Source organism: Eulemur rufifrons, chromosome 6 (assembly GCF_041146395.1).
Source record: "Eulemur rufifrons isolate Redbay chromosome 6, OSU_ERuf_1, whole genome shotgun sequence".
NCBI classification, from domain to species: domain Eukaryota; kingdom Metazoa; phylum Chordata; class Mammalia; order Primates; family Lemuridae; genus Eulemur; species Eulemur rufifrons.
Window position 1 is genome coordinate 89,750,090 of NC_090988.1, and position 19,660 is coordinate 89,769,749.

Consider the following 19,660-nt stretch of genomic DNA (forward strand, 5'->3'; position numbering starts at 1 on the left):
ATCTGACTTGCTCTATTTTTTTCCATTATATTTATCACTAACTTACCATGTAGTTTACTTGTTTATTTTATCACTTATTATTTATATTCCCCATGATAAGATAAGCTCCATGAGGACAAGAAGCTTGTCTATTTGTTCCCTAATGTATCCTAAGACCCTAAAAAACAATATCTGGCACATAATAGATGCTACATATTAATAATATCTGTTGAAGAAATGAACTTTGCCTCTTTAAAAACCCTGTAAGGTAGGTACTAATGTTATCCCCATTTTAAAGATAATGAAATTGAAGCTCAAAAAATTTAAGTAACTAACATGCCCCAAATCATTCATGTAGTAACTAATGGAGCTAGGATGTGAACCCAGGATTGACTAACTCCAGAAAATGTGCTGTCAACTATGAAGCCAGTCCTAAGAGTCACCTGGGCTATTTATTTAAAGGCAGATTTTCACACCCTGAGCCCAAGAATTCTGACTCTGATTTCATAGGGTTGGGATACAGGTGATCCATAAATCATACTTTGAGATGCATTGGGATATACTACCTTGCTTTTAAGTGTCTGGCATATACATAGGGAGGCACAGAGGTAAAATTCATTGAAAATTTTTTGACTGCCTACTGTGTATTAGTCTCTGTGATATATAAAAGCAAGTGGGATAGTGTCCCTACCCTTAAGACTTGGTCTAGTGGGACTTTGGAACCCTGCCTTGATTCTGCCAGACTACCTCACTTGAGCATGCCATTTACTCCTTAAGCCTTAGTTTCTTCATCTATAAAATGGAGATAATGATTATTTACTTGAGAGCAAAAGGCCAGGTCTATGATCCTGTGATTCCCAAGGCTCTTTTAAGTTGTAAAGTCACAGAATGAACTAACTTCCAATGCTGAGAACAAGGATAGGGTGGTGATGGGGCAAACATAGATAAATCAATAATTCGACCATAAATAAATAGAATACTGAAAAGCACATGCTTTGGATTCAGGGAGACCCATGATTCAAAGCCTGAATGTGCTACTTGCTAGTTATGCAACTGGATAAATTACTTCACTTCCCTGTGTCTGCAGGTAAAATGAGGACAACAGTACTCACCCTTTAGGACTGCTGTGAAGGATTAAGTGAGAATGGTGATATACAATATTCAGTAAGGCAGCTTAAAAATGGATAACCAGGCCAGGCACAGTGGCTCACACCTGTAATCCCAGCACTTTGGGAGGCTGAAGTGGGAGGATCACTTGAGGCCAGACGTTCAAGACCAGTCTAGGCAAATATAGTGAGACCCTGTCTCTACAAGAAATTTTTAAAAATTAGCTGGGCATGGTGGTACATGCCTATAATGCCAACTACTTGGGAGGCTAAGGCAGGAGGATCACTTGAGCCCAGGAGTTTGAGGCTGCAGTGAGCTATGATTGTGCCACTGCATTCCAGCCTGGGCAACAGAGGGAGACCCTGTCTTTAAATTTTTTAAAAAAAGATAACTAACACCATGAGCCAGTACATAAGCAATGATAAATAAATGGTTTAGAGATAGTAAATATATAAAGAAGCAGAATAAGAGTTTTACCGTTTTACAGCCTACTTTTTTATAGTTCAAGTTTGGATACCAAATTTTTTTGTTGGTTTTAATATAATTAACATGGAAATCTTCTAGAAATATATATACAATGGCCTTCTCTGCCTTCTTAAATATTTTAACTCATCTAGGTATTTAAACATAATCTTCATAATCATAAATTATTTTACTATGCTAGAAAACACTATCACCTCCAGGGCCCATTGAAATGTACCCTAAATGCATCCAGATTGTATTTTAAAATATTTTTTCCTGCCTCTCTGTTCTGTCATGCTAATTTCTAATTTCTAAATTCTAATTTCTCACTGCTGTCCTTGCACCTGCCTTTTTCACTTCCTTTTCCTATCCTGGTTTACTTTGTCTAGCCTGTATTGGGCTTAGAAACTAGGTGGCTAAGCTTGTTAAAAACTGTGAATATAATCAGAGCATGGGAATCATGAGATCATAGATCTGGCCTTTTGCTCTCAAATAAATAGTAATTGATTATTATCTTTATTTTATAGACAAAGAAACTAAGTCCTAAAGAGTAAGTAGCTTGCTCAAGGGAGACAGTCTGGCAGAGTCAAGGCAGGGTTCCAAGTCTCCCAAGCCTGCCCTTCTACTCAGCCATACTGTTCCCAGGAGGAGACATCATCTAGATTGCGGAAAGGAAGGAAAACTATAAATAAATATGGTTACAGATTAGAAAATGAAATGTACGGAGAGTATTATAACTACTCATTTCTATCCCCTGTCTTTGACAGGTGTTTTTTCTCTCAACTGAGATGGACATACTTCCTTGATAACCACAACCTTCCAAAATGGATACAGGAAGAAATAAATCATATGAACAGTCCCATATCTCTTAAGGAAATTAAATCTGTAATTAAAAATTTCTCCTCAAGGAAAATGCCAGGCATAGATGGCTTCATAGAATTCCACCAATCAATTAGGGTAGAAATAAAGCCAGAATTCAATCTAACTAACTCCTTTAGTGAAGTGAGGAAGAGGGAAGACTTCTCAATATGTTTCCCAGGGCCAGCATAATCTTAACACCAAAACTCCCCTACATCCACACATTGTCGCCCCTGCTGCCGCCACATGTGAGGTGTCTAGTCTCCACAGCCGCCTCAGAGTGAACCTAAATCTTTCTCCAGAGAGAAATTCTCCATCTGGGGTTGAAAATTCAGATGCCTACAGTGGCCAGGCTGGTAATGTGAGAAGTTCAGGTGTTATTCAGTGGTAAACAGGCCAGGGCATCCTCCTCCTCAGCTCCTTGCGGGAATCTGGCCCATTATTGCCAGGTCTTTGGATTTTCTTAAAAAGAGATATCTGAAATCTAGATTGTGTTGTGGGTAATATCTTGACTTTTTTTAATATTTTGCCTCAAAAAATTAAAAACACAATTCAAGCCAAACAACCTGCCTACCAACCATATTCTCTATCCTGGACAGTGAATGCAAAGAGCTTCACAAGCATTATCTCACATACTTTTCACAGCAGTTTCACTCCTCTATTGATTATTTAAGGACCAACAAGGAATAAAAGAGTCAAAATCCTTGCCTTCTTGGAGCTTCTAGTGGGGAGACAGGGAATACAGTTAAAAATATGGCCGGGTGAGGTGGCTCATGCCTGTTATCCTAGCTCTCTGGGAGGCTGAGGCAGGAGGATGGCTTTAGGTCAGGAGTTCAAGACCAGCCTGAGCAAGAGCGAGATGCCATCTCTACCAAAAATAGAAAAAATCAGCCAGGCATGGTGGTGTGCGCCTGTAGTCCCAGCTACTTGGAAGGCTGAGGCAGGAGGATCACTTGAGCCCAGGAGTTGGAGGCTTCAGTAAGCTATGATGACACCACTGCATTCCACTCTACCCAGGACTACAGAGCAAGACTGTCTCAAAAATATATATATACATATATATAGATAGATACATAGATACATAGATATAGTAGATCATACAGTAGTAAATGCTATGGAGAAAAATAAAGCAGGAAAATGAGACGGGGTTTAGGGGACGAGTTATTGTTTTAAATACTATGGCCAGGGGAGGCCTAACTGATAAGATGGCATTTGAGCAGAGACCTGAAGGAGGTTAAGAGCTGTTCAGGTATCTATGGGAAGAGGGGACAGCAGGTACAAAAGCCTGAGGCAACAGTATGCTTGACATATTCACAAAACAGCAAAGCTAGTGTGGCTGAAATATTCTGAGCAAAAGGTGAATTTTTTTTTTTTTTTTTTTGGCTAATATTTCTGGCTGCCTTGAGATGCAGTCAGAGCCATAGCAGGGGCCCCATTGTATAAAGTCTAGGAGAAAGCAATTTATAACATTTTACAAATGAAAAAACTGGGGCTTAAAGTTTACCCAAGCCCTTATAGCTAGGAAGTAGTAGAGGTATTTTGAACTCAGGCCTGTCTTAATTCCAAATCACATGTTCTTAGCTACTATATGATGCTACACTGGAAAGCAGTACAGTGGGTTTCCCAGCATTCCCACTCCTCTAGCAAGTTAAATGCTATATGGATTAAAATTTATACCCTACCTGGTCTTTGTACTACTGCCTCAACCACAGAGAATTACAGTGAAAGAATCCTAGAATGTTAGATGCAAAAAGGACCCTCAGGATTATTGAGATAAAAGGTTTGGACTTTTAAAAATGATTCGTAATAGTCTTGCTTTTTAAAGACCTTTGATGCTTTCTCATTGCTCATACTTTTGTTTGTTTTCTTAATTTTTTTTTTTTTTTTTTCTTTTGGGACAGAGTCTCACTCTGTTGCCCAGGCTAGAGTGCCGTGGTGTCAGCCTAAGCTCACAGCAACCTCAAACTCCTGGGCTCAAGCGATCCTTCTGCCTCAGCCTCTCGAGTAACTGGGACTACAGGCATGCGCCACCATGCCTGGCTAATGTTTTCTATATATTTTTAGTTGTCCAGATAATTTCTTTCTATTTTTTAGTAGAGACGGGGGTCTCACTCTTGCTCAGGCTGGCCTCAAACTCCTGACCTCAAGCAATCCTCCCGCCTTGGCCTCCCAGAGTGCTAGGATTACAGGAGTGAGCCACCGCACCCGGCCTGTTTTCTTAATTTTTAAAATAGGTTATACATGAACATGACAAAATTCAAAAGGTAAAAGGGTATAAAAACTTATATACTTTAAAATATATTTTACTTAGTCTAATGAGCCCTGATCATTTCTATGTGAGGCATGACAGAGGAAAAAGCTAAGGCACAAAAAGGTGGTGCCCAGTTGAAGGCCACTCATCAATGGGGACACCAGGTACCTAATCCAAACCCCAGTGAGTAAGACCAGACTTTGTCTTGTGCTTAAAAGAAATTAGATGGGTTCATACTTTGATGCCACTGGAGTATTATTCATCTTTTTCCTTTTATTTTTATGTATTTATTATTTAAAAAATTTTTTTTGAGACAGGGTCTCACTCTGTTGCCTGGGCTAGAGTGCAGTGGCATTATCATAGCTCACTGAAACCTCAAACTCTTGGGTTCAGGCAGTACTCCTGTCTCAGCCTCCTGAGTAGGAGGAACTACAGGTACATGCCACCATGGCCAGCTAATTTTTCTTTTTTTCATTCTTTCTTTCTTTTATTTAATTTTATTTTATTTTTGTAGAAATGGAGGTCTCATTATGTTGCTCAGGTTGATCTCGAACTCGTGGCCTCAAGGAACCTCTCACCTTGGCCTCCCAAAATGCTAGGATTACAGATGTGAGACACTGCACCCAGCCTTCCTTTTCTTTTTATATGCCTGCCAGTCCCAGTGAAAGATAAGGCCTGGGATTCAGAAAGCCTAACTATTGTGTCTTTTCCCAGAACAGAGAACACTATCATTTGGCTCACATTTTTATTAAAATAAGATGAGTGATTCACTCATATTACAGGCAAAGGATCCTTTACCAGGAAAACCATACTTTGAAAAACAAAGCTGATGGCTTTAAGGAACAGTAACTGCTAACATCAATTTCCTTTCCCATCCAGTCCCAAAAGAGTCAGACACTCTTCTTTCTCTAGCTGCTTCTTTGTCTTACCCACACATATACATATAATTATAATATGGTACTATATATGCCCACAAAAGACAGAAAACAGCAGGAAAGACAAAGGTGGATTCATCTGAAGAGATGTATGTGTTTATCTGTATCTAACCTTTCTGGTTCCTGCTGTTTTTGTTTCTTAAGTCTGTTTTTTTAGTTAATGGGTAGCCATAAATCCATCATCATTGGTGGAAGTTAGTGGATTCTGACTAGAGAACGGGCTGTGGTCTTTATAAACACGCCCACATGCTGGCAACAGCCTTCCCCTGCTCACACACCCATCAAGAACCAGAGAACTTAGATTGTTGTTCTTTTATTTTTAGTCTGTCTTGGTTCAACTCGCCCTCAGCGAGCAAACCTGTTAGCCACTGCTTCTGTTTATATTTTCTTTAAAAAGAAGGAAAATGCATTTTAAGCAAATCAAATGCATAAATTGTTCCACGCATTTATTCTATGGCTGCTTTGGACAGTGGAAAGCTCAGAGAAATTATAACTTTTATTAGTTTTTGTTTTCTGTGGCTTGCTTTTTTAAGTCCTCTTTGGACAGTTTTGTTCATAGCTTATAAAATTACTGGCCGGGAGCAGTGGCTCATACCTGTAATTCTAGCACTCTGGGAGGCCGAGGCAGGAGGATCACTTGAAGTCAGGAGTTCAAGACCAGCCTGAGCAAGAGGGAGACCCTGTCTCTACTAAAAAAAAAAAAAAAAAGTGGAAAATTAGCCCAGAACTACTAAAAATAGAAAAAACTAGCCAGGTGTAGTAGTGCTCGCCTGTAGTCCCAGCTACTCGGGTGGCTGAGACAAGAGGACTGCTTGAGCCCAAGAGTTTGAGGTTTCTGTGAGCTAGGCTGATGGGCTGGGTATGGTGGCTGCTACTAGTCCTAGCTATTTGGGAGGCTGAGGCAGGAGGATAGCTTCAGGCCAGGAGTTTGAGACCAGCCTGAGCAATAGTGAAACCCTGTCTCTACAAAAAAAAAAAAAAAAATTAGCCAGGTGTGTTGACACAGGCTTGTAACCCCAGCTACGCCGGAGGCTGAGGCAGGAGAATCACTTGAACCTAGAAGTTTGAGGCTGCAGTGAGCTATGATGACACAACGGCACTCTAGCCCGGGCAACAGAGCGAGACCCTGTCTCAAAAGAAAAGACAAAGACATCATAGGGAACTGGCCTGTGTAGTAGAAAGAGAATGAGAATGAGAATGCTAGATTTGATCCTGGCACTGCCACTTAACATGGCAATTTTGTCCTTTGCTGAGGCTTATTTTCCTTGTCTATAAAAATGGGGATAATATCGTTATCCTCTTCCTGCCCTGCAAGGTTCTTATAGGGGTCAAAAGTGATGATGCCTGTATAAATAGTTTGCACAATTCTATAATCTCTCTACAAATATTAGCCATCAGCACTATTAAAAATGAGGTGCTAGAGAGTTGGCAGTGCATCGACCATCCAGGAAAGTGGTGTGCACCTGCCTTCAGGCAGGAAGTCTGTTTTCATTCATCAGTAAAGAACAAAGGCATGATAAAATAATCATGAGATAAGAAATAGGATTGTTTCAGCCACCCACCTGCTTGAGCTGAAGGAGAATCAATGAATTGTGCCTTTTGTTATACTAGTGCCATCCCACCTGTGTGCCTCAAATGCAGAAAAGTTAACAAGAGAAGATACTGTTTATTGAATGCTTACCTGTGCCATATACTAGCAGTGTAATTTATCATTTACCATCTCTCCCCTTTTTTAATCATCTCTTTTAATCCTCTCAAAAACTCTTCATGATTAGTATTAGTATTATCATTATTAATTCTATTATTAGTCACTCTTATTTCCAGTTAGCTTGTCCAATGTCACATAGCTAGTTAGCTAAAGAAACAGGATTTGAACCTGAGTGGGCTGATTTAAGAGCCTGCACTCTTTTTTTTTTTTTTTTTTAAGAGACAAGGTCTTGCTCTGTCATCCAGGCTGGAATGCAGTAGCATGATCATAGCTCACTGCAGCCTCAAACTCCTGGGCTCAAGCCATCCTCCTACCTCAGCCTTCTAGGTAGCTGGGACTACTGGTGTGTGCCACCATGCCTGGCAAAGCCTGCACTCGTAACCACTGCACTATGTAAGACCTACGTAGGGGTTATGGCCAGTGGTTTTCACACTGCCCTTTGTAGAGCTCTAGAGTTTTAAGGCAGTGCCTCAGGCCTTCTCTCCTGACTGCCTCTAGCTTGAGTGAGGGCTGTTTGAAGAAAAAGTTTGGTAAGAAAGGCTTTTTGAGGTTTCTTATAGGATTTTCATTTTTAAAAGTGTAAATCTCTTAAAATTTTTTTTTCAACCTTCATATATTACAACATCCTTATTTTACAGGTGGGAAAACTGAGGCCTAGAAAAGTTGTGCCCAGAGGAATACAATCAGTTCTTTGCCAGACTCAGACCAGGTTCTTTTCTCTATATCATGATGTGTCTCTGTAGTAGAATAGACTTTTCCCCCCCTAAAACAACGTTAAAAACCCTCATTCTGACCATAAAAACCCTAGAAGGAAATTAAAAATACTTCCTCTTTTTCAAAGATTGAGTGAGGTATTCCAGATATATCACCATTGGGAGGGCAGGATGTTTTCTCTCACCTTTAGTCACCATTAGGAGGGATTAAAGTTCATTCTCCACTTTAGCTCTTGTGCCTGTTTAACCATTTCTGTTCAACTAAGAGCAGGAGTGGATCACAGGAGTTTGTGACAGTACCTGCTTCTTCCTGGAGGAGAATTACACCTTGGCTCTGAGGTGTCTGTTTCAAAGGGCATACCCTGTCCTCCTATTTCTAAGCAAAGATGTGAAGTGGCAACAGCTGGTGGAGCTGCATGAGCATGTGAGTGTTGGTGCAAATGCTAGGCTTGAATAACTTCTTTGGTGGATTCCTAGACTGTTTGGGAGATTATGTTGCCAAGATCTTGCTCCACATTTTGGTGCATAAAATTGCCTCCCACTTCCTCATTAAATGGGTAGGAAACTGTGCCTGTGCCAGAGTAGCTTGCCCTGTTGCTACTAGAGAGAGGCTTGCTTTCCTCCTGGCACCAGTGCGTCCTTCCACAATGCCATATGGCTGCCCACCCTGGGCATGTGCAGCCTGTTGTGTTTCATGACATCAAAGCTTTCTAAGACAGGACCTCCCCCAGAATGAAGCCTTGCCTTGGTCCTCCAACTCTCAATGGCTCCATCATGATGGACAGAAAAGAGGGCAATATCCCAAGGGTCTTATCATATCAGGCCAGGCCTCCGGTTCGGCACCCCCGTGGTGGCTAGACATGGCTATTGTTGGCCTAAAAAGCTGATCAGATTATCATGATGTGTCATACATGACCCTGGGGAAGAATTTTCAGACCCTGATTGGAAATGCCCACATTTCTTTAAATCTTTATCTTCTATAAAGAGTTCCTGGGGAGTTGCTTTTATTCATTCTAAACATGGCCATGAAATTGTTGCTATGTCTGATACTTTGCCTAGAACATACCTACCGGTCAAATAGAAATAGGCTAAATATATTTCTTGCTTTGTGTCTGACTTAGTCATAATAAAAATATAAAAAACTAAAGGGGCTTTCTGCCCCTATTTGAACATACTAAAGATGCTCTGGGGAGTCATGAGTTGGCAAAGGATAGCGTTAATAATGGCCCAACTACTTTACCCCACAGGTGTCCCTGGAAGCCATTGCTTCTCATTCCTTTTATAAAATAATTTCCCTTTCAGTAAACTAATTATTATTTCCCTCCATTTATAATATAAAATAGCAGTGCTGCCAAAGAAGATAAAATTTAATAACACAGCCTGCTCTTCTGGGGCTTTGCTCAATAGGAGCATGGCCCTAGGATGTTAGCAATCTTCCTGTGACTTGTGGTCCCAAGTGCTGCATGGGGAGTGACGCTGTCAGATGTCTTGCCGCCTTCCTCCCTCCTTCCCCCCCACTCTCCCTCACTCCCTTCCCCCTCCTTGCAGAGTAGCACTGAAAAGTATTTACTCAGCTGTGGCCTGGTAAGAAAGCCTCAGTGCCCTAGGGATCAGAAGGGGTGGTGTGGTCATGCCCTGAATTATCCATGTCCTTCCGAGCATCCCTTGGCAGAGCAGCCTGGCTGAGGATGAGTGTCATTTAGAATGGGACTTCACAACCCCTGCATAAAAGAACATAAAAACAATTGCAGCTGAAAATTGGAGAGTCCACTCATGGGTTGTGGTATTCTATGGCCTCTGTGGGTAGTTCCTATTGAGATCATGCAGCCAACCAACTAGAGGCTGTTTAGTCTTCTGAGATTCCCCATGGCCTGGTAGTATTTCATTATCTCTAGCCTTGTCCAGCACTGGCTCACCCAGCCAACATGGAGGCACTCACACAAATGAATTTAGGCTAAATCTCATTTTATCCTCCATACTTTTGCAGCTAAACATCCCTGATTTGAGCTTTGGGGAAGGGTTCTCTAAGTAAGGAACAAAGATATGGCCCCCGTTCTGTCCCAGAGACACTACTCTGACCCTGGCAAAGGCACCCTGTCCCAGGAAGAGCAGAGGCGTCTGAGTCTACAACCACATACCACCACAGTTCTTCTGAGCAAATGTGGACACACATGGTGGTCTGCAACGATGATGTAGAAATGACTAAGCTGCTCCCACAGAGCTTCAGAGGCAGGAATTTCCACAGCAAGAAGGCAGACCAGATGTAGAAAAGACATCCTGTTCAAATGAGAATGAGTTAGCCTTTGAATATATTAGGAATCAATAATTTCTGACTAAATTAATTTTCTTAACTAAAATAACCTCATCTATCACTCTCTAAGGATTAGAGCGGAGATAACCAACAAAAGAATATTTCGAGTTAAGGCACTGTTTATCTTGAAAGCAGTAGTATCCATGCTAGAGTTGTAACAGTGGTAAAGTGAATTTCTATGAAACGAACCCTAGGCTTACTCTGGTTTTCATAGTAAAATTGGTGATGCATTACCATAAAAATAAATATTCAAGCTGATTGAATTGAGCTCTTGTTGAGAAGGGTCTAGGAGTCAACAAGCCCACGAAATATAGTACACCTGCCATGATTTGTTGTGTCTGTTAGTCGTAGTACCTACCAAATAGGACATTTTCCATTTTTAGCACTTTACAACTCCTGGCTTCTCCTCATATCCCCCTAAGTTTGCAGAAATGCCTCCTGTGCCTGGAGATCCCCTATCTCTGTGTTCACACAGTGACCAGAACTTTGACCCTGTGAATTTTGATTTGGGTCACTATGTGATGCATGTTTTTATTCATTCATTCCTTCAACAGATATTTGCCAGGCATTGTGCTAAGTTCATTAATTAAGTCCAAAGATTCCTTCATTTCAGGACTTCAAGTTTTAATCAGGTAATAATTATAAAATAATGCTACCATTTATTGAGCACTTTGCTAATTGCTTTCAGAAAAGTATCTTACACATAAATTACCTCTTTTGATTCTTTACAACAGTTCCATTAGGTGTAGGTACTGTGGTTATTCACATTTTTAAGACAAGGAAACCAAGATTCAGAGAAGTTATGACTTGTCCAAGTCATGCTGGTGGCCAGGTTTTGAAGCCAGGTCATCTGATCTCAAAGTCTGAGCTCTGCAACTAAAACAGCTGCCCTGCCCAACTACCCTGCCCTCTTTAGTGTGGCCTACCCAAAGGGTATCTGGTGTTTAACTTAGATATAAAGTCTGCCAGTTACCTGGCATGAACAATCCTATCATTGGAAGTTAAGTCCTTCACAAACCAGCTGGATCCCACCTGCTGGGGTGGAACTTGCAAGACCTTTGGAGCCTGCGATAGGCTTAGGTCTGAATCTCAGACCTCTTCCTAGTTGTTTCCTTAGGAAAATAATTAACCTCTCTAAGCTCTAGTTTCTTTATTTCTAAAACAATAATAGAAAATCTTAACAGATGGCCCTTATGATGGTCATTGTCCTAAGTAATTTACATTAACTCATAACAACCCTATGATGTTCATACTGTCATTTCATAGATGGGGAAACCAAGGCATGAAGCGCATAAGGTCAAGTAATTTGAAGTCAATGGCAAAGCTAGGATTTGGAGCCAGGCAGTCTATCCATGCTATCAGCCACAATGCTACGCTGTGCTGCCTCTGGAGATAATAGGATCAAGGGTGTAAAAACCTCAAGTCCAGAGCCAGACACACAGTTGGTGAGACTAGTACAAGGCTTAGAAGAAGAAAGTGTAGCAACTCTGGGAGGCCAAGCAAGGAGGATTGCTCGAGGTCAGGAGTTCAAGACCAGCCTGAACAAGAGCAAGATCCCGTCTCTACTAAAAATAAAAAGAAATTATATGGACAACTAAAAATATATATAGAAAAAATTAGCTGGGCATGATGATGCATGCCTGCAGTCCCAGCTACTCGGGAGACTGAGGCAGAAGGATTGCTTGAGCCCAGGAGTTGGAGGTTGCTGTGAGCTAGGCTGATGCCACGGCACTCTAGCCCAGGCAACAGAGTGAGACTCTGTCTCAAAAAAAAAAAAAAAGTGTAGCAATTCTGACCACCCACAAAAAGAGATGTGCCAATTTGTGGAGAGTGTTCTGATTTTGATCTTATACCAAAGCCTTCTTATTTCTTTGCCTTTGAACTTGCAGGACCTGCTGGATGAAGCTTTCCTAATTGTGGGGGGATTCTTTTAGAGAAAGCATCTGTTGGTACACACCACTTACCTTCCCTGTACCTGCCAGGACGAAGAGCAGCTGGCATGTGGGTGGGGATGAGAGATGGTGTTATCCCCACCAGCACAGATGTACTCAACCTCCCCAACCCCATGTCCTCTGGCCTAGCTCAGACTGCTGTGCTGAAGCTTCAGTCTTTTCTGTTGATGGTAATTAGAACCTTTCAGACTTGATTTCTTATGTGAAAAATCCCAGTTCACTTGAATTGTCTCCTTGATCCAGTTCACCTGGAGATATTTAGCTCCTGCAGTTTGTTTGGAGGAGAAAACAAGCTCTTAAGCCTTCACACAGTATAGTTGATAAGATCAAGGTGCTGAAAATGTTAGCTTAAGCCCTGGAACTGGACTGCCAGTTCTACCTCTTAAGCATGCACAACCTGAGTTTTTTTGTCTGTGAGATGGGGATAACTAACAATAGTGAAGATTAGATGAAGTAACAATTGTAAACTCCTTAGAGGAACAGTGCCTGGCCCATACATAGTAAGTGCTCGATAAATGTTAGCTGTTATTAATAGTATTACTAAGCCCCTCCAGCCTTCAGCCCCACTTCCTTCCCTCCTAGCCTGGGATCTTGCTCTGCGAAGACAGGTCCTTCCTGTCCCCCAGGCTCTGGATCTTCCTCCCTTTGCTCACCAGGTTATTTCATCTCTCTGAATTTCCATGTCCTTATCTGTGGAACGGGACCGGGGGTCTACTTCATAAAGTTGCTGTGAAGGCTAAGTGAGCTACTTCAAAAGCTGAGCACAAAGCTCAGTGACTGTTCACTCTTGTTACTGTTATTCTGGAGCACAAAGGGCTTGCCCAAAGGGCCTTTGAAATCTTGGAGAGAGCTCTGAGAGCCAAAGGGCCCAAAGTAGACAGAAGCATTAGGATTAACTAATGCCCACACGTAGCTCAAGAGCTTCATCATGACACTGTGCCTGGAACAGAGGAGACACATGGTAATGTTAAAAGAATGAACACAGCAGAAAAGTATCCAAAAATGGATTTGGATTTGGGTCAAGCAACCTGACAGAGAATTTTCAAGGCAGGTCACTTCTAGATGTTGAAGCACTCAAACTCAGCAAAAAACACCTTCCTCCTCCCCTCTCCTCTCTTTGCTCCAGGATTTTTTTTTTTTTTTTTTTTTTTTTTTGCCTTCAGGATTTAAAAACAAAACCAAACAACTCCCATTGTTTGGTGTTACTAAATTCTAAACAGTCTGCTAGGTACTTTATAAATGTCCTCTCTTTTACATTTGACTTCAACCCTGAAAATTAGGTATTATCATTCCCATTTTACAGCTGAGAAACTGAGATTTAGAGAGATTAAGCAGTTTGCCCAAGGTTACATACCTGGTGAATTGCAGAGCCAAGATTTGAACCCTAGCCTATGGAGCAGGAACAGGACAGCTCCCACCTGCTCATCAGTGTTCTGACTGTGGAACGAGTCTTACCACTTGTCCTTCTCCAGTACCCAGTGTACACCAACTGAGGAGTGTTTCCAAGTAGCACATGCCTCCCCTTTGAAGTCATCGAGCCTTGATATTATCTAGACACTACTTTAGTAGAATTAGAACTACTCTCTTCCACAATTAAAAGTTGTTTATTTCCTTGTATTTTCATTAATCTCTTTCTCTGGCTACCTTCCTCACTTAACATTTAAGAGAGTGGAGTTCCAGAAGTGGTGAGCAGGATGTATTCTGTTTTTAGTATTTTTAAGAGTCTTTTTTATTGTACAAAGTGATTTTCGTAAAGCATTTTTCTGTCCTTGGGAAACAAGTATTATATTTGAAATACATGAGTTAGAACAACATCAAGAACCTAAAGAGAGCCTAGAGTCTGCAAACCAGGGGGCCAAGATTGATCCCTAGAATTGTCCTTCTTAATTAAATAACTCTCTCTCTCTCTTTCTCTCTCCAGACTTCTCATTTTTCTTCACCCTGTTTATCTTCCCAAGGATATTTTGTAGGTAATTTGGGAGATAAATGTGAATTCCTGTGAAATACTTTGACTCTCCCTAAGAATGCCATCAGGTACATCTACCAAAGTTTAGCCTAGAAAAGCACAGATGATTTAAAGATAGAACTTTCTCTATTAATTCCCTGCCAAAAATCACTCCTCTTTCTCTATGGGGAGTTCTGGAGTGAGAACAAAGTGTGAGCACATTAGATTCAGTGGCTTTTCTCCCTTCCCTTTGCCTATCCTGTTCCTCACCCTAAGTCTGTGAGACCATGAGTGGCTATTACTCCCTCCCTTGAAGAACAAGACCTCCTGCCAGGCCATGCCCGAGGTCAGGCAAGTGAAGAGAGGAAAGTGCACACCCCATTGTGGCCAAGAAGGCGGCCACAAAAGCCATATTGATCCTTTGACCTACGTTGACGCTGAGTCTGTTCCTTTGGTGTCCCTGACTTTGGCAGTGTGGTTAGGCTAACTTTCTGCCCCCACCTTGAATTCAGCTTTGATGAAAAAGTAGTAGGAACTCAGGCCCATCCCTAGAGATTTGGGGTTTTTGTCTTGGAAAAGCATCAACCGAACTAACAGGGACAGGAGATTTGGATTCCTGTGGCTTGGGGTAACTTGGGTCCAAAGAAACCAAGTGCCTATGATCATCATCTTCATTCCCCAAATGTAGCCATGCCCTCTGGATTCCCTCCTTTCACCCATCCTCCTCCCAGTCAGTTTGGCTTCGGAGTGGATTGTTCTTGCGTTAGCATTACCATGTCCTTCCATATTTGAAATGCTTTGATGTATGGTACTACTTGCAGATTGCTGCTACTTGGCTGATCTAAAATCTTTTGGCTTTAGTACATGCAGTAACAAAACAACTTTTAAGCATCAGTGTATTTCTTCTCCCTTGGGATACTATAAACCTCTCTGAGATTTGCCTCTCTGGGTTTTCTGCCGGACCACAAAGCCTCGTCCTGGCTTATCTCTCCCAAAGCACTGCTTATGTATATCAGGAATCATTTGCCTTGGTTGTCTTGATTGTATATCTTGGACTTTGGTCTTGGCTTCCTGTAATAGGATGACCAGATTTGTGTGCAGGCATCCAAAAGTAGCCAGCCTGCTGCAACACTGGATGACAGAGTAATAAAGTCTGTGGGTTTCTGTGCTATACTCTTCTCCTCCATGCTCTGCAAGACTGTTTGCCTTAGTACTGCTTCCAGATATTCTGTGGATGGTCTTTGGGCATGTGGTGGTGACTGCTCCATGCCAGAGAATTTCAGCAGATTTAACTAGCTTTGAAATGACCCATTCTTCCAGATCTTTATATACAAGGAAAACCAAACTAAGAAGGCTGATAAAGGTTCCTCTCGTTTCCTCTCTTCACTCGACCTTTTCGCAAACCAGTGAAGCTCGTTTGGTTAGAATGTAACTGGGTGCCTCCCACCCAGAAAAGCTTTGTAGAAATATTGATCTTAAAATTTCATCCCTGGAGGTTAGTGGCTAGAACACCCTTGACACTGACTCACCTTTAAAAGAGCAGCTCTACCAAGACTAGGTGTGAAACCCATGAAATGACCAAAAAGAGAACAGTAACTTGAAATGCGGAGACCTAATGTGTTCCTCTCCATCTCCACTTCAGATTTGCTGACCATGAAAGAATATCACTGTTTGCTGCAATTGCTGTGCCCTGATTTCCCGCTGGAGCTTACTCAGAAAGCAGCCAGGTACGTCTCCTACACTCTTGAAACCAACTCAGCTTTTTGTGGGCCACTGCTTCTTAGAGAAACTTGAAATGTATACAAATGAAAAATAACCATTAGGGAAGATATTGGCATTTGGAGAGGGGTGTATTTGGGATTTGCCCCCAAAATATAATACTTTCTACATTTCTAAAGGGAAGCCAAATGGTCCTTTGTGGTTTCTGTGGGGAGCCTGAGGGTCTGAAGATAGAGTTGAAGGATAGTGAGATGAAGAGGCAAACAAACAAACAAACAAAACCAAATGTGTGTGTGTGTGTGTGTGTGTGTGTGTGTGCCCGCGCGCCACACACACATGCCCTCTAGAGGATATTCTGAGAAAAGAGAGGCCAAGAGTTGGCAGTGACTTGGGAGGATTGAGGTTGGGGACCAAAAGGGCATGAAGGTGATAAAGCCCTGGTTGAGGGAGGGAACTGTTACCACACTGAAGAGGAAACAGAGGCTCAAAGGGGTTAACTATGTTGCCCGAATTTACTGATAGCTTGTAAGTAGCAAAGGCATGACTTGAACCCAAGTCTGCCCGAATCCAGACCCAGGGAGGCAGGGGCATAAGGAGACTCTCAATCTCCCCAGGATCCTGCCTCCCTGTGCCGTAGCATCATTTCTGCTTTTGTGGTTTGACCTGCTGAAACCAAAGCTGCATTGATTGCACTGCACCAAGAATCACCTCACTCCTCTCGAAATAAGCCAGCCAACTCCTTCGGCTGTCTTGAAGATGGGAAATCCATTGCTACCAGCTACAGACACCCACCTCACACTGGGGCAGGATGTTTTGCAATTCACAGCTCATGAACTAATTTTGCTCCTCATGCAAAATCTGTTTTAGTGATCTCACACCCAAAATTTTGTAGGATTTTTTTTCCCTTCGTCGTTCAGTGGAACAACATTATCTTTCCCAGTGGCAATTGCCACTGGTAAAAGCTGTAGTTCAGGTTTTATCATTTTAACTTATCTGCTATCCAAAGGAGATTTGGATTTTTTTTTTTTTTTCCTTAGCTGAAAAAAAGCATGGGAGATTATCTAGTGTAATTTAAAAGCAGCCAAATGGAGTTAACTTCAGATTTCCATGAAAATTTCCATTTGGGCTCAGATCATTTTAAGGAAGATGCAGCCCCAAATTTTGGGGTAAAAAACACTCAGTATTCTTAAAGACTGAACTTAAGAATGAAAGTCAGCTATGGGTCTAACTAGAGAATTTCTAAGTAAAAAAAAAAGGAACCATAGTGTGGGTGTGTATGCCCCAGGAGGGCAGATAGGATCTATTCCAATCTTGTTTTCTGCTGAATCACCATCACTTAGCACAGTACATAGATACATGCTAGACACTCCATAAATATCTGCTGAATGAATGCAAATATGAATGACTGTGTGAATGAATGTTCCTTATCTGGCATTTTACATGGTTCTAAGCAACTCCAAGAACAAGAGTCAGCAACTATATCCTAATTTGTTCATTTGTTTATTCATCAAGTATTTCTTTTAAAACAGCTTTTTGGGGTACAATTCACATACCATACATCTCCCCCATTTAAAGTGTAAAATTCAGTGACTTTTCATGTATTTCCAGAGTTGTGTATCCATTACCACAATCAATTTTAGAACATTTTCATTACTCTAAAAAGAAATCCTACACCCCTTAGCCATTACTCTCCAATTCCCCCATCCTCTCCAGCCCTAAGCAACCATTAATCTACTTTCTGTCTTTGTAGATTTACCCACTGGACAGTTCAAAAACTATAATATGTGGTCCTTTGGTACTAGTTTCTTTCACTCAGCATAATGTTTTCAAGATTCATCCATGTTACAGTATGTATCAGTGCTTCATTTTGTCAAATATATCTTGAGTACTGATTTTGTGTCAAGATTCTGCACACTAGAAATGCATTCGTGAATAAGATATAGTTCCTGCCCCTCAAGGAACTTGATTTAGAAGGGGATTGCTTGGGTACCAGTCACTGGCTGCCACTACTTTGTGATAGGTCACCTTAGTTTCTATCACTCCAGAATAGCCACTGTCTGCTATTCCCATTCCTGAAAGCTACATGACGAGCGTATGAGAGTGAGCCTTCTATGTGATTCTTAACCCCCAGCAGCCACAGCTTTGCCTTTGCCCCACCCACCTCCCCAGACCCTTCCAAACAATCTTATATATGTAAGCCCTGCAAGATTAGAGTGTAAGTGATAGAATCCTGTAAGAACCACCGATTCCTGACACCAAGGTATAACTGTACTTGGTACAATTATTGATAGCAAGGGGCTTCTGGAGTGGCATTCCTGAATTTGTGGCCAGAGGCTTACCCACTCCTCACCTAAAGGCCTGCTATTTGACAGAAACCTCAGGCCTTTCAGTTTGAGGATCAGGCAGCATCCTAGTCAGACCATGTTAACAGCGGTGCGAGGGAATGGAGGGAATGCAAGCATAAATAACAGAAGTCCACGCAGTACTGGCTGCAAAGTTAGAGATGAATTCAGAATTAGGGGAAGTTTGTTTTCTCCCTATTTATGAGCATCAAGCTTCTATGTCAACCCACCTCCTCAATACCATTCTTTTCCCCACCCCACTCCAGCTGGTGTGTATGTAGAAAAATTGGATACATCCCAGAAAGTGCCTCCTGATTGTTTAAGCTATTCTCATTTTGTCCTGAAGGTCAGGATCCCAGCTTCCCCACACATGCCTAGGCATCTGACCAGAATCACAAATGGGAGTAGTTAAGCCTCCAGGGCAGTGACTATTGCTAGAAGAGGAACTGCCCTCTCCCATCTCACTGCCAGGCTTACTTTATTCAGGGCCCTGAGGTCTGGGGACAGGCTGCAGAAGGAGGCTCCAGTCAGTGACGTGTGTGTAAAAGAATGTAATCCACAGGCAGCTGTAAACCAGAGCCTGTTCAGGGGCATGGTGTCTCCACACGCGCCTGCCTTATGTGCTACAAGCATCATGGCCAGGCCCTGGGGCAGCAGGTGTGAGCTGGAAACACAGGAAAGGAAAGAGCAAACAGACTGCATGACAGCAGCCCAGCCAGAGATCCCCTCCACCTCACGCATTCCTGCAGCAGTAGTTGAGGAGTTAAGTAATTGTATCCCTAACTGACCACCATGGTGTCTCTATCTCTCCATCCTTCGTGGACTGGGAAGCTTTCCTGATGGCTAAGAGCATGCAATTGAGCCAAACTTCTTGAATTCAAATCCTAGTTCCACAACTTACTAGTGTGTGCTCTTGGAAAAGTCATTTAATATCTTTGAGCCTCTGTTTCCTCATTTGTAAAATGGGAATAATAATAGTTGTAATAATTGAAGAAGTATGTGGTGTGCTTAAAATGGTGGCTCGCACAGAGTAAACTTGCAATAAATGTTAGAAGTAGTAGTAGTATTGACTTTGACCTGTAAGAGTACAGGCACCATGGCATTAGAGAGACCTGGGTGTACATTCCACCTGTGCTCCATTAACTGGATGAGCGCGACGATATCTCTTAACTTCTCCAAGCCCTGTATTTACATCTGTAAAATGGGGATAACAATAATAGTGACAAGCTCAAAGGGTGTTTGTGAGATTTCAACGACAAAAAATATATAAATTGCTTAGCACATTGGAGGCATTCAATAAATAGTATTTTCTTGCTGTTATAATAATGTTGGTATTATTATTATTACCAGATTTTTAAAAAACAAATAAGAAGTTCCT

General features: G+C 41.8%; 1 protein-coding gene across 2 annotated transcripts in view; it reads left to right on the forward strand.

Annotated features, from left to right (window-relative positions):
* The window catches only part of CSTPP1 (centriolar satellite-associated tubulin polyglutamylase complex regulator 1), a 170,646-nt gene that overhangs the window by 130,772 nt on the left and 20,214 nt on the right, over nt 1–19,660 (forward strand). For both annotated transcript variants that reach the window (XM_069471309.1, XM_069471308.1), the window contains exon 4: nt 15,864–15,948. In XM_069471309.1, the coding sequence (XP_069327410.1) occupies nt 15,864–15,948 (85 nt within the window). The remainder of the gene's footprint in view (nt 1–15,863; nt 15,949–19,660) is intronic.